Raw genomic sequence first — 14,616 nt, forward strand, 5'->3', positions numbered from 1 at the left:
AAAATCAACATTCATTAAGAACAAAACTGAAGAATCTAGATAGAAACACAAATCAAAAACCATATCTAATGATCAATCAAATAAAAAATACTTGTCTTTGCAGAAATGAAAACAAAGTTTCTATCCAGACATGGCTAAAATCTAATAAAAACAAATGAAACGAGACATCAAACAACTAATCTTACTAATCTACTTGAAGGAGATGACCCACAGTCTTCAGATCTTCAGAAATTGTTGAAATCGGAGAAGAAACACCTCCAAAATCATATTTTTGTCTTCTGGTATCTCTGGAATCGCCAACTTAGGTTACTATAATGCTATCAGAGTCTATTTATACGACCAACAGCAAAAGTGACGCACATGCGTTCGCATGGGCACAACTTGCAATCGCAGGTTTTGAAGAAAATGCGTCTCAGCCTTTTTTAATGAAGTACGATGCTATTTTGGCACTTTTTGGCAAACCTGCGATCGAATTTATTGAGTTTTCACTCCCGGATGAATTTTTGGCACAAAAAAAACCTCGAAGACAAGTTGCGACCAAACCTATGATGGCATAAAGGCCTCATGCGATCACATAGTGACAACATGTGATCGGATATTTAGCCTATGACGTCCAAAATTTCGTTTACTTTTCAGATCTTTTTGATTCGTGTCAATCGGACTTATGGTTCTCGAGATATGGTCAAAATACTTATAGGGGGTCAAAGCTGCCAGCAACATCCTTTAACTTCAGATTGCAGATTCTATCTTCATGTGATCAATTAGATCGAATGTTTCTTGATCAAAACAACTTCCGGCATTCTTGAACATCTTCCATAAGTTATTAGTCCATTTTTAGCTCCAAACGTGCATCCAACTGCTCCCAAAGCATTGCTCCACTCAAACTATATGAAATTGACATAAAAACATGAGCAGTGGAATTCTAGCAAAAGACATGAGCTGGACATTATTTAAATAAAGGACATGCAAATGTACAAAATATGATTCTAAAATGATAATAAAAACTACCCTATAAGATGCATATAATGACATCTAACAAATCTCCCCAAGCTTAAACGTTACTTGCCCTCAAGTAAGAAAAAGATAAAACATTATAAACAAATGGAAAGATGTAGATGACATAAAAAGAAACTCAGAATAAAAACTAAAACAAGATTAAGGAAACTAAAAATTTAAACTTTATCAAAAAACTTCACTTTTTTTTTGTCACATGATCAGATTTCACAACGATGAAGCTCCAATGAAATCACTACCTAGACAACAGTCTCAATACTTTCATATTAAGGATTCAGATTTCATATTTAATAAGTTAAACCTTGCTTAAGCAAATATTTTTTACGCCAAATTAAATTTGTGAAAACAATGTATTTTTAAAAATAAGTTTACGAAATTCGTTTATACAAACATAGTTTGACCAACCCCTCCATTTTTTTCCGAACTCGTCCAGTAAACACGGTGAGCTCCATTATGGACAGAAAATCCAAGCTTACCCCTATGATTCCACTATCGAGGGATCAATCTCATTATACCACACATATATATTGGTTTCGACTTGAACTTGATTTGGATTTAACTTTGAATTGCAAATTTCTTCAAGTTGCTTGATGTACCATTTCTAACATATATATTGACTGGGTGCGGATTTTACTTAGAGGCCCACATATCTTCAATACTTCAAAAATGATAATAAATTGTGGGTATAAAAAGAGTTCCCTCCTAACTTCAAAAGGCGCATAAACTATAGGGTTCAATACTTTAAGGAATGATAAGGATTATTCAATCTAGGTTCTTTTTAAGACATTCAAGGAAATTATTTTCAAAACACTGTTCGTTTTCCATCACACACTTCCATTGTAAAAATTATCTGACTCTTATGTTGATTCATACTGAAAACTTTTAAAGCACTTGAAAAAATAATTCAATTGATTGTATTGAGACCGTTATTTTTGGTAACGATCATACTTCATCTTAACCGAGCTATCGAATGTAAAAAGATATCCTCATCTCATGTAATTTTTTTCAATTTTTTTTTTAATTTTGATATGCAGAAAATAAGAAATAATTACAAATTAAAATCATTTTAGGGGGTTTTTGATTTTTTAAATGCAATGCAGAAAATAAAATGCAAACAGAAAAATAAAATTTGAAATGAAAAACTGAAAAGTTAAAATTTTTAACAAAAAATGCAAAATTTTACACCAACCCCCTCCCGAAGCTTAAAATGATGCATTGTCCTCAATGCTCAGAGAGGAATGAACAACTCAATAAAGAATATAAGGGCAGAAAAAGTGCAGCTAGGAATGAATGTACCTGATAAGTTGGTAGATTTATTACAAATTCTATTACAGATGCATTGTCCCAAACATGGAACCGATTTATTACTTGTTACTTATTACCAGTTGACAAGAACAATTACAGATTCTATTAACTGGTTAACTGGAATGATAAAACCCCAACTAGGTGATTAGACTAACAAGAATCAAAATCAAACATTCATTAAGAACAAAACTGAAGAATCTAGATAAAAAAACAAATCAAAAACCAGGTGTAACGATCAATCAAATGAAAAGTACTTGTCTTTGCAGAGCTGAAAACAAAGGTTTTAGCCAGACATGGCTAAAATCTGATGAAAACAAATGAAAAGAGACATCAACCAACTAATCTCACTAATCTACTTGAAGGAGATGACCCACAGTCTTTAGATCTTCAGAAATCGTTGAAATCGGAGAAGAAACGCCTCCAAAATCATATTTTTGTCTTCTAGTATCTCTGGAATTGCCAACTTAGGTTACTGGAATTCTATCAGGGTCTATTTATACGCCCAAAAGCAAAAGTGACGCGCATGCGATCATATGGGCACAAACTGCGATCGTAGGTTTTGAAGAAAACGTGTCTCGGGCCTTTTTAATGAAATACTATGCTATTTTGGCACTTTTTGGCAAACCTGTGATCGCATGTACACAACCTGCGATCGTATGTATTGAGCTTTCACTCCCGGATGAATTTTTAGCACAAAAAAACTCGAAGATAAGTTGAGACCAAACCTGCGATCGCATAAAGAACCCATGAGATCGCATAGTAACATCATGTGATCGCATGTTTAGCCTACGACATCCGAAATTTTGTCTACTTTTTAGATCATTTTGAATCGCGTCAATCGGAGTTACGGTTCTCGAGATATGGTCAAAATACTAACAGGGGGTCAAAGATGGCAGCAACATCCTTTAACTTCGGATTGCAGATTCTATCTTCGTGTGATCAATTCGATCAAATGTTTATTGACCAAAACAACTTCTAGGCATTCCTCAATATCTTCCATAAGTTATTACTCCATTTTAAGCTCCCAACGTGCATCCAACTGCTCCCAAAGCACTCTTGTACTCAAACTATCTGAAATTGACAAAAAAAACATGACCAGTACGGGAATTCTAGCGAAAGACATGAGTTGAACATTATTTAAATAAATGACATGAAAATATACAAAATATGATGCTAAAATGATAATAAAAACTACCCTATAAGATGCATAAAATGACATCTAACAAGGTCCATTTTATTAGATGCTTTAGGGACGTAAAGTGAGGATAGCGGAAACGGGTAATCAGGTTTTTTGGTTTGATGAAATTTATAAACTTATTTATTGTGGGTTGAAAAATCTATATGCTCACCAGGCTCCCCAGCCTGCCCACTCACTTTCTTGTATTACAGGTAGCGGAAAGAGCATAGTTGGATGATCCGATGAGAGATTATGGATTTTAGGCCAATAGAAAATAAATAGAATGTTGTAAGGCCTATGTTGTTTTTGAGGGCAAATTTTGTTTTGTGGCCTAGGATGTTTTTGGTTTATGCTTTTAATCTGTATCGATGTTGACATCCCGAGTTTTGTAATACAATGGAGATACAATTCTTTAAGGAAATTCTTTGATAAATCTTTATCATATTTTGTTTTGGGAACAAACTCCGCAACACTTTTCTTTAAAAAGTTACTCTGATTTAGTAAAATGCATAAACAAAATTGGTCTTTTCTGGCCGTGAAAATGGGGATGTCACAGTTGGTATTAGAACTAGGTTTAAGCGAACAAGGAATTTGTAGGATTTCTAGACTTAAACTTAGAAAGCTAAGCGATGATCATGAGATGAGTGTCTACCATATTTGGACACAAGCACTAGTTTATTTTAGGAAAGATGCCTAAAATGCTTTTATGTGTTAAATGCTTTATGTTTGCCTTGTTTCTAATATTTGCTCGGATCTATGGTCTGTCGCTAATTGGATCTGGAAACCATATGTGTTCAAGATTCTAAGCGTTCAATTATGATGTTAGAACTACCATGTAACATTTCGGAGTGATAAGGAGGATTTAAATGTCTATCGTAAATAGAGATCTAAATTCTCCTAATTTGGTGTATAGATCTAAATGACAAGAACCCGAAGTAGAGTTGGAAACGATATGGAAATAGGAATCAGCGACCTCAACCCTTAGTGATTAAGCAGGTGCCGATAGTAGAAGCTGCACCTAAGCCAAACACAATGGTTTGAGTACAAGCCATGATGGCTGAACAGAGGGAAGATAATGGTGAAAGTCTAAAGATTTTGGAAGCAATCAAGTTATGAGGTTGAATTTTAAGAACTTTGGGTGATTACAATGCAAATATGATACAAAATTACGTAGTATGATGTGGTTAGGTACCTAAGCTTATATAAGGTTGTTAGGTATATTCACTTTACCCTATATATATATATATATATATATATATATATATATATATATATATATATATATAACACAAGGTCGGCCCTAGATGGTGGGCAAGCTGGGCAACCGCCCCGGGCCTCATGAAATCTCGGGGCCCCTCAAGTTACGATTAGTTTGTATATTTATATATATAACTTTTTATAATATAAAAGATATTTTGCAGCAAAAAAACTAAGTATTTTTGCAGATGAGATGCTTGATGCTTCAGTTGTTTGAAGCCATAGGCCCCGGGTTCGAATCTTACAACTTTCCTTTTTGAATATCTTTTTTTTTTTTGTCTGATAGGTTTCTAAAGTGACTTTTCAGTTTTCAAAGCAAACTTTGTTACAATCCAATAAATCAAACAGTCGGTTCCCAAAACCGAACTTTTGATTTTAGGGCTTTTTTCATTCAAAAAATTGATTATGATTCAAACTTATTTTAGCAAACACTCATACTCTCCATCATCTAGGCATTTATACTTCATCGATCAAGCTCCCTCACGCTTCTTCAGAAATTGATAGTATATAAATCAAGAAATCATATTCGTCTCTCGAATCTTATTTCATGTAGAGGCAAGGTCGCAAGGGTAAGACTTCAAATCTTATTTCCCTGAACTCTGCAGATGTTACAAGCTACAATGACACCAGGTTTGTTGTTGGTCTAAGAGAAGTCTGCGAGAAAAGAATCTCATGATGAAGATATTCAAAAAATAATAATTGTGAATCAAAGACTAAATTGATTTTGTGATGGATCATGTTCATATCATGTTTACATTGTTTTTTTTTTTTTTTTCATGAAATACTTTTAGTTTAAAAGCTTTTAATTGTATATATAATTTTACTCAATTAGTCTTAGATGACAAATAATACTTTATAAAATATGTAAGTAAATTTAATTTTGTATTTGTTTGTGCACAAGTGAAAAAGCATGTTCGCTTCACAAACCTTGATCTTCAAAAATCAAAATGGTTATTTTGGACGAAAATACCCCCACATGTGAAGCCGCTTTCACCGGAAGATGCTCAACCTTTTCTAAGTGTGGGTAGCTCCTTTTGATAGATAACCAATACTTGATTGCTATTTTTGGTGTTGCATCCATACTATGTTGTTATTCTTGGTGAAGGCTTAAAACATGGTTGCTTTTATTCTTGGTATGTGTGTGTATGCGTATGCGTGTATGTGAGTGCATGTGTTAATCAACAATTTAATCAATGATTTTACATCATTTAACATCGGTTTATTGATCAAAAAACATTTAAACTATGAAAATATTAGGAAGTTTGTAATAGTTAAAAAGTTAGTAGATGAACTATTTTTATAAGATTTCCATAATATAGTGTGTAAGTATATATGAAATCAATAATGAGTTTTGATTAACTAATGACTTAAGGGGCGTTTTTTTTTATTTTTGCCTTGGGCCTTAGATGTGATGACACCGGCCCTATATATATATATATATATATATATATATATATATATATATATATATATATATATATATATATATATATATATATATATATCATTTATTAAATTTGAATTAAGTCTACTGAAATGAATCGATCTATATTAGACCGTCAGAGATAGAGTTCGTATGTGAAATTATGTTCCTAATTCTAGGAGTTTGTCAATCGTCACTTCGTTCAACGATCTGTATACCAAATCATCACTTTCGTTTTGATGTTAGTTAAACTTTATGATTGATGTAAACAGAATCTGATTATAGCATCTGATTTCAATCGCTTATTTAACTTTTTTTTTTTTTTTTGTAAGTATTGTTTATTATGTTGATAGATTGTGAATGGACTGGGGAACGTGGTTAGACACTCGGAGATGGGACAGAGATGGTCAACCCCGTCCCAAAGCCGCCCCATTTCCATCCCTATGCAAGAGTCTTAAGGAAGTTGGAATTTGATATTTTATTTTTCAACAATCCCTTCTTTTTAACGCGAGAAAAAAAAATCCATAAAACCCAAAGAATCAAATATAATATTGTCACCACTAATTCAAGCTACCTATCTGCTTTTTTCCTGCACTTTTGTGCAAACGAAAGACAAGGAACAAGTCGGTGCCCACCAGCACACTACACACACCATACATCAAGGGCCAGACACATGCAGATATATATGCACTCATATATATAATAAATACAAGTATATGTATCTATACGTACGAGATCCATCGAACTTCAAAACGCCTCTGATAAGATCTGCACATAAAATCAGCCATCAATCAATCAAGAATAACATAATCAACCATGGGAGTAAGCTCTAAATTCACGTTTCTTAGAGTCATCTATATCCTACAAGTCGATTATACATATAACAAGTTCTGATTAATTTGCATGCATGTAGATCATAGAAATGCGAGTACATGTAGATTGTCCAGGATGTGAGGACAAGATCCGAAAAGCTCTTCAAAGACTCAAAGGTATACGTGTTCACAACTACTTTTTAATATTCCTCTACGAATAAAACATTAAAAGAAACATGATCATTTGGTTTCATTCGATTTGCTGAAGGTGTTGAGAACGTAGATATAGACATGGGGTTACAGAAGGTGACAGTGACTGGATACGCTGAAGAGAAAAAGGTGTTGAAGACCGTGAGAAAGACTGGCCGCCGAGCTGAGATCTGGAACGTCCCCTACAACCCTGATCTCCGTAGCCATAACTACAACGTTAATCAATATGCGCAACAGCAACCACAAAACGGTGGTTCTGGCCATGGCCCAGGTCCCTCAGCGACATTCTACACCCGGCAGCCATCATCGGCGTCTTCATACAATTACTACAAACACGGTTATGATAACCACGAGGGTTATAACCCAGTCCAGTCATCAGGTTTGATTGGACACCAGACTGGTGCTGCTTTTAGTGATGAAAATACAAATGCTGCCTGCAACATCATGTAGCTGCTTATATATACATACATAATATATATATGTTGGTGTAGTTTTTGTATTTTTGTCAAAGTTAATTGTCACACATAGGTGGGAAGATCAAACTTTTGTATGTTTAAAAGATTTGTTCTCTGACTTTTTAATGTAATGGATTAAGAGCATGAAGTGTGCCAGTATGTGCACTTTGTATCGGTGTTTGTATATTTTTGTCAAAGTTACTTGTCCTATCAATCGTACCAAAAATTTTGTATGTTTAAAGGGCTTGTTCTCTCTTCTCTAATTTTATCACAATGGACTTAGAGCTTCGTAGGCTAGTTTTGTAATTTGTATGGTTAAAAGCTTCTTCTTTTGACTTTAATCACAATGAACTATCAAATTTGTGTATGGTTAAAACGCTTGTTCTCTCTTCTCTAATTTTATCACAATGGACTAAGAGCTTTATGGGCTAGTTTTGTATGTTGAAAAGCTTCTTCTTGGAGTTTTACTATCACAATAAAGTAAGAACATGAAGTGGGCTGATATGGTTTTATGGTCTTAATTTGAATTACTATTGTTTTAAATAAAAAAATGGTCTTGGGGTCCCAATAGATAATTTGAAAATAGACTCTTAATTTTATTTTATTTTGTTTAAAATTAAAAATGGTCTTGCGGTCTCAAGAGATAATTCGAAAATCAGGTCTTTAATTTAATTTTACTTTTATTTATAATTAATTTATGTTTTATCAAATAAGATTGGTTTGAAAAGTTATAGGAAATGTGTTTTCACAGTTTCATAACGAATCTTATTTAAACAAGTCAAATGTGATTTTTTTGGATCTCTTGGATGTATGCACACCACATGCATACTCATTTTTTTTCTCAATTTTCATGAATGCATACAATAGAATTTGTCAAAACTTAAATTATCATTTAATTATAAATAGTTGTATCCTAGATTCCGAAGGCCATAAACTATTTCACAATAAAGACCAATTTTTTTTTTCTTAAAAATGTAACATCCCAAATTTTCAATAAAATTTTTGATTTTAAATAACAAAATCATTCTCAAAAGACATAATATTTCAACCACATTTGTTTTTCAAAAATCGATAATATCAAATAAATTATCCAAAAACATTAGAGTGTTTCAACTAAAACGCCCGAAAGTGCATGTCGCGCCATCAACCCGAGCAATTGCCCTTATCTCCTGAAATACCTGAAACAATCAACGAACTGTAAGTTAACGCTTAGTGAGTTCCCCATAACGTACCCCACACAATCCATACAATCACATATCACAGATATCAATGTTGATGATTTATTCAACAAAAATAAATTCTTATAAAAAAATTTAGTAATTGAATACAACACATTTAATGGAATACTAAACTTCCTAAAATTGATGAACACTTATCTATTTTTTTCTTCTTGTATACAAAATATTGTTGATTATTCTCATTACAATTGCAACAATAAAGAAAACTTTTTAAAATTAAAGGTTTAAAAAAAAATTAGACTGAACCATGTCTTAAGAGAAATTAAACACTTTAACTTTAATTTCACATGAAAACGAATTTTATGATAATATTAATTATGAAAATACAACAAAATGAATTTGCTTATAGAAATATATGAAGATTAATGCTTAGAAAATAATAATGAATTGGTTTTTTTTGAAAAGGTGTTTATAACAATTACAACTTATAATTAATGATTGAAAGAATGATGTGCGGTAGTGAATTTACGAGATATTATCTTAGCAACTTTAAGTTTTAAATTTTAATAGTAACAAATGAACTTAATAATGTTTTACAAAATAAAAATTATGGTACTCACTTGATATTCGCACAAAACCTCCGAAATGTAGATTATCACCTTATGAGTTCTATGTTCATAACCAACACTATTGAGTTCTCCGATATATTTCGCCTTGTATCTATTGATTTTTAGCCTATTTATGTTATAGATAGAAACCGTTGTTGAAGGACATGCAACATTTAAAATAAAAAAAAAAAAAAAAAAAAACGCATCAAAAACCTAGGTTGGGGGGGGGGGGGGGGGGGGGGGGGGGGGGTTGGGTTGAGAACTCCTCTACTATATAAAATAACAAATTCAAGTTAACTCCTAATAATTTAAAATAACAAATTGTCTCTAATAATTTATATTTTTCTCTTTTTAAAATAGTTTTTTAAGAATATTTTTTAAAAAACAAATTCAAGTTAACTCCTCTATTTTTTCTAAGGTATTTTCTAATTTATCTACTATATACATTGTAAATGAAATTGAGAACTTAGTTGGATCCTATGACCTATCTAAGCACATGGTGGATACGCTCCTGGTTGTATATATCTTTGGCTCGTCAATGTGGTGGTGGTGGGGGGTTGGGTTGGGGCCGGGACATTAATTGGTGTGGCTTTAATTGTTTTTCTTTCATTTATTTCAACGAAAAAAACATGGGTTTATTTTATTTTTTACTAATAAGTTGGTACCGATATAACTTTTACTTCCTTTCCTTTTGGTAAACAAATTTTAAACTAAGGCGTTTTGGTAATTAAGACTTGATATGGTAAAAAGAAAACCTTTTATGGATAGGAAATCACAATATCTCATCCTAAAGACAAAGCAAGAACCAATGTTTTTCTTCACAAACATAAAGATAATCCCATAAAAAACTTTAAATTCGACTGAAAATGTTGGTTTTACCTGTTTATGGATTTTTGCTTCGCTTATGCTGCAAATTTGTTATTTCTATTTGTCTGTTTTACCTTTTTTTTACCTATAATAGAAGTTTTTCAGGTGAGCATGAAATATTATGCCAAAAAACTCTTGACTTTACTAAAGTTTCGCAAAGAAACCCTTAAATTTATAAATTTTAATAACTATATGAAATATGTTATAAAGGATTCTCAAAGTGACATAGCTCTATATAAAAACCAAATAAAATAAAATCATTCTTAATAAAGTTAATATATTTCGTTAGGCAGCTTCCTTAGACCGTTTTCCTACCAAAATAAAATTACCTATGTGTGGCATTAACATTCTTTATTACTTATACCCGATTTGTAACAACTCTACGAAAAGATATTCAACATATACTCATAAAGTGTTAAGTAACGTCCTAAATTACTCTCAAGATAAGTCGGTGTGATATGTGCTTATTTAATCTTATTCTTATCCGTGATTTACGTGATTTTTTGGATTCGTTGTATACAGTGGTGAATCAATAACAAAAAATCACATCGTTCCTAAATTAAGTGAAGCCAATAAAAAAACTCAACAACACTTTTTGGGTCGGTCGGGTCGGCTCATGTACCTTAAAAGAATCGAACCAGTTCAATCGGCTCATGTACCTTCTGCCACCGACTAAAATTAAAAAAATAAATAAATAAATAAAAAATAAAAAAAATAACTGAAAAATGCATACGGTTTAACGAAAAACTAGTTGATTATTAGTCCATTGATAAAACGGCGAACGGAGAGTGAGAATCTTTGGCATGTGGGCTTTTATCTTATTAGAACAACTTATTTATTTATTAATATTTTGAGAGTGCCGATTAAGAGTGATTAACTTTTTGTTATCAATTACATAATTTAAAATAACAAATTGTCGCTAATAATTTATATTTTTCTCTTTTTAAAATAGTTTTTTAAGAAAAATTTTTAAAAAACAAATTCAAGTTAACTCCTCTATTTTTTCTAAGGTATTTTCTAATTTATCTACTATATACATTGTAAATGAAATTGAGAACTTAGTTGGATCCTATGACCTATCTAAGCACATGGTGGATACGCTCCTGGTTGTATATATATGTGGCTCGTCAATGTGGTGGTGGTGGGGGGTTGGGTTGGGGCCGGGACATTAATTGGTATGGCTTTAATTGTTTTCTTTCATTTATTTCAACGAAAAAAACATGGGTTTATTTTATTTTTTACTAATAAGTTGGTACCGATATAACTTTTACTTCCTTTCCTTTTAGTAAACAAATTTTAAACTAAGGCGTTTTGGTAGTTAAGACTTGATATGGTAAAAAGAAAACCTTTTATGGATAGGAAATCACAATATCTCATCCTAAAGATAAAGCAAGAACCAATGTTTTTCTTCACAAACATAAAGATAATCCCATAAAAAACTTTAAATTCGACTGAAAATGTTGGTTTTACCTGTTTATGGATTTTTGCTTCGCTTATGCTGCAAATTTGTTATTTCTATTTGTCTGTTTTACCTTTTTTTTTTTTAACTTTAATAGAAGTTTTTCAGGTGAACATGAAATATTATGCCAAAAAACTCTTGACTTTACTAATGTTTCGCAAAGAAACCCTTAAATTTATAAATTTTAATAACTATATGAAATATGTTATAAAGGATTCTCAAAGTAACATAGCTCTATATAAAAACCAAATAGAATAAAATCATTCTTAATAAAGTTAATATATTTCGTTAGGCAGCTTCCTTAGACCGTTTTCCTACCAAAATAAAATTATCTATGTGTGGCATTAACATTCTTTATTACTTATACCCGATTTGTAACAACTTTACGAAAAGATATTCAACATATACTCATAAAGTGTTAAGTAACGTCCTAAATTACTCTCAAGATAAATCGGTGTGATATGTGCTTATTTAATCTTATTCTTATCCGTGATTTACGTGATTTTTTGGATTCGTTGTATACAGTGGTGAATCAATAACAAAAAATCACATCGTTCCTAAATTAAGTGAAACCAATAAAAAAAACTCAACAACACTTTTTGGGTCGATCGGGTCGGCTCATATACCTTAAAAGAACCGAACCAGTTCAATCGGCTCATGTACCTTCTGCCACCGACTAAAATTTATAATAAAAAAAAAAAAAAAAAAAAAAAAAAAAAAAAAAAAACTGATTAAAATATAACTAAAAAATGCATACGGTTTAACAAAAAACTAATTGATTATTAGTCCATTGATAAAACGGCGAACGGAGAGTGAAAATCTTTGGCATGTGGACTTTTATCTTATTAGAACAACTTATTTATTTATTAATATTTTGAAAGTGTCGATTAAAAGTGATTAACTTTTTGTTATCAATTACATAATTTAAAATAACAAATTGTCCCTAATAATTTATATTTTTCTCTTTTTAAAATAGTTTTTTAAGAATATTTTTTAAAAAACAAACTCAAGTTAACTCCTCTATTTTTTCTAAGGTATTTTCTAATTTATCTACTATATACATTGTAAATGAAATTGAGAACATAGGTAGATCCTATGACCTATCTAAACACATGGTGGATACGTTCCTGGTTGTATATATCTGTTGCTCGTAAAGAAGTTTTAGAGATTAGTAACTAAGTGATCGCGTTATTACCGTGTAATTATTTTTTAAAGGAAACTAAAGTTATTTTATATGTTTAAAAGATTTGTATTTAAAAAATAATAATATATCATATTATTTTTATAAAAATAAATATAATTGTATAAGTTATTATTATGAAACAAAAACATAAATATTTTATATGTATAAAAGGTTTAACTATTGTAAAATAGTTAATTATTAGTTAATAGATATCATTTAAATTTTACCTTGGAAATTTTAAGTATTAATTAAGAAATATATTTAAAATTTTATCACTAAATAACTTTTTAAAATTTTAAGATCAAATATTTATATCAAATCAATATAAAAGTTATCGTTGGTTTCGTAATATAAGTACGGTAAAATTTATATTTGTTTGATATAAATATTTGTTATTCAAATTTCAAAAACTATTCAATTTTATCAAAATTTGAATACATATTTATATTTTATATGTTTATAATCTTAAAGGTTTTTTTTTAAAATATTTGTAAGCTTAAAGGGTTTTGTTTTGCAAATAATATTTTATTATAACTTGAGAACCTGTAATAAAAGGACAAACCGACAAAACTGACAAGTTTGCTGTATAAGCAAACCAAAAATCTGTCAAAAGGAAAAACCGATATTTCCGACCAATCTAAAAACTTTTATGGCATTATGCCCACAATCATACTCATAATATGCCAAATTTTAATATTTTATTTCAAAATATATATATGTACGGATTTGACATATAGATCATCACAACGATATTAGATATTGGATATTGGACGCAGAATTCATTGGATATTTAGTTAAATAACTATTAAGATGAGATAAATGACACTCTTTTTCTAATGTAAAATACTAAAAGTAACAAATAAATGTTTTTTCTAATATACATTTAATTGGTCCAGCTTCCCAAATATATTTCCCTATTCAAAAAGAAAAGAAAATAAATTTTGACGAGTGTGACGTTGGGTCATCCAAACTGATACAAGAACTTTCACTTCATGGGTCTTTCATGATTCAATGTATTGTGAAGATAATCGATCAAACTATTGGTTCATCAGAGAGAATGTTTGAATAACACAAAAAATATGAAGACATTTTTGGTTTTTTATCTATAATAGAAAAGTTGATGTCACTAAATATAGTGAGTTGAAGGAAAGTTGCAAAATTTTAAAAGGTTATGAAATTATCATATTCCAGACATCAATGTTGATTATTTATTCAACAAACATAAATTGTTATAAAAATCTAGCATACAAAATATTGTTGATCGTTCCCGTTATAGTTACATCAATAAAAAAAAAAAAAAAATTATGCCCGACCATGTATTAAGAAAAATTAAACACTTTGATTTTAATTTCACATGAAAACGAATTTCTTGATAATATTAATTATGGAAATGTAATAAATGAATTTGCTTATAAAAATGTTAGAAGATTCATGCTAAGAAAATAATAATCTATTGTTTTTTTTTTTTTTTTGAAAAATAGTTTGTAACAATTACAACTTATAATTAATGACTGAAGGCATCATATTATGGTAATGAATTATGGGATATTATTTTAGCAACTTTAAATTTTAAATTTAACGATAACAAATTAACTTATTAATTTTTTTACAAGATAAAAATTATGGATCCTCACTTTGATATTCGTAAAAAGTCTCTGAAATGTAGCT

At 30.5% G+C, this 14,616-nt stretch overlaps 1 protein-coding gene across 1 annotated transcript; it reads left to right on the plus strand.

Moving 5' to 3' along the window:
- Positions 1 to 6,910: 6,910 nt before the first annotated feature.
- On the plus strand, positions 6,911 to 7,825 carry LOC145006356 (heavy metal-associated isoprenylated plant protein 28-like). Its single transcript, XM_078965445.1, has 3 exons — positions 6,911 to 6,998; positions 7,090 to 7,165; positions 7,257 to 7,825. Exons 1-3 carry the CDS (start codon positions 6,993 to 6,995, stop codon positions 7,646 to 7,648), a joined length of 474 nt encoding a protein of 157 aa, XP_078821571.1. The 5' UTR covers positions 6,911 to 6,992; the 3' UTR covers positions 7,649 to 7,825.
- Positions 7,826 to 14,616: the final 6,791 nt, after the last annotated feature.

This window comes from Lactuca saligna, chromosome 7, assembly GCF_052625555.1.
Source record: "Lactuca saligna cultivar CGN05327 chromosome 7, ASM5262555v1, whole genome shotgun sequence".
Lineage (NCBI taxonomy): Eukaryota > Viridiplantae > Streptophyta > Magnoliopsida > Asterales > Asteraceae > Lactuca > Lactuca saligna.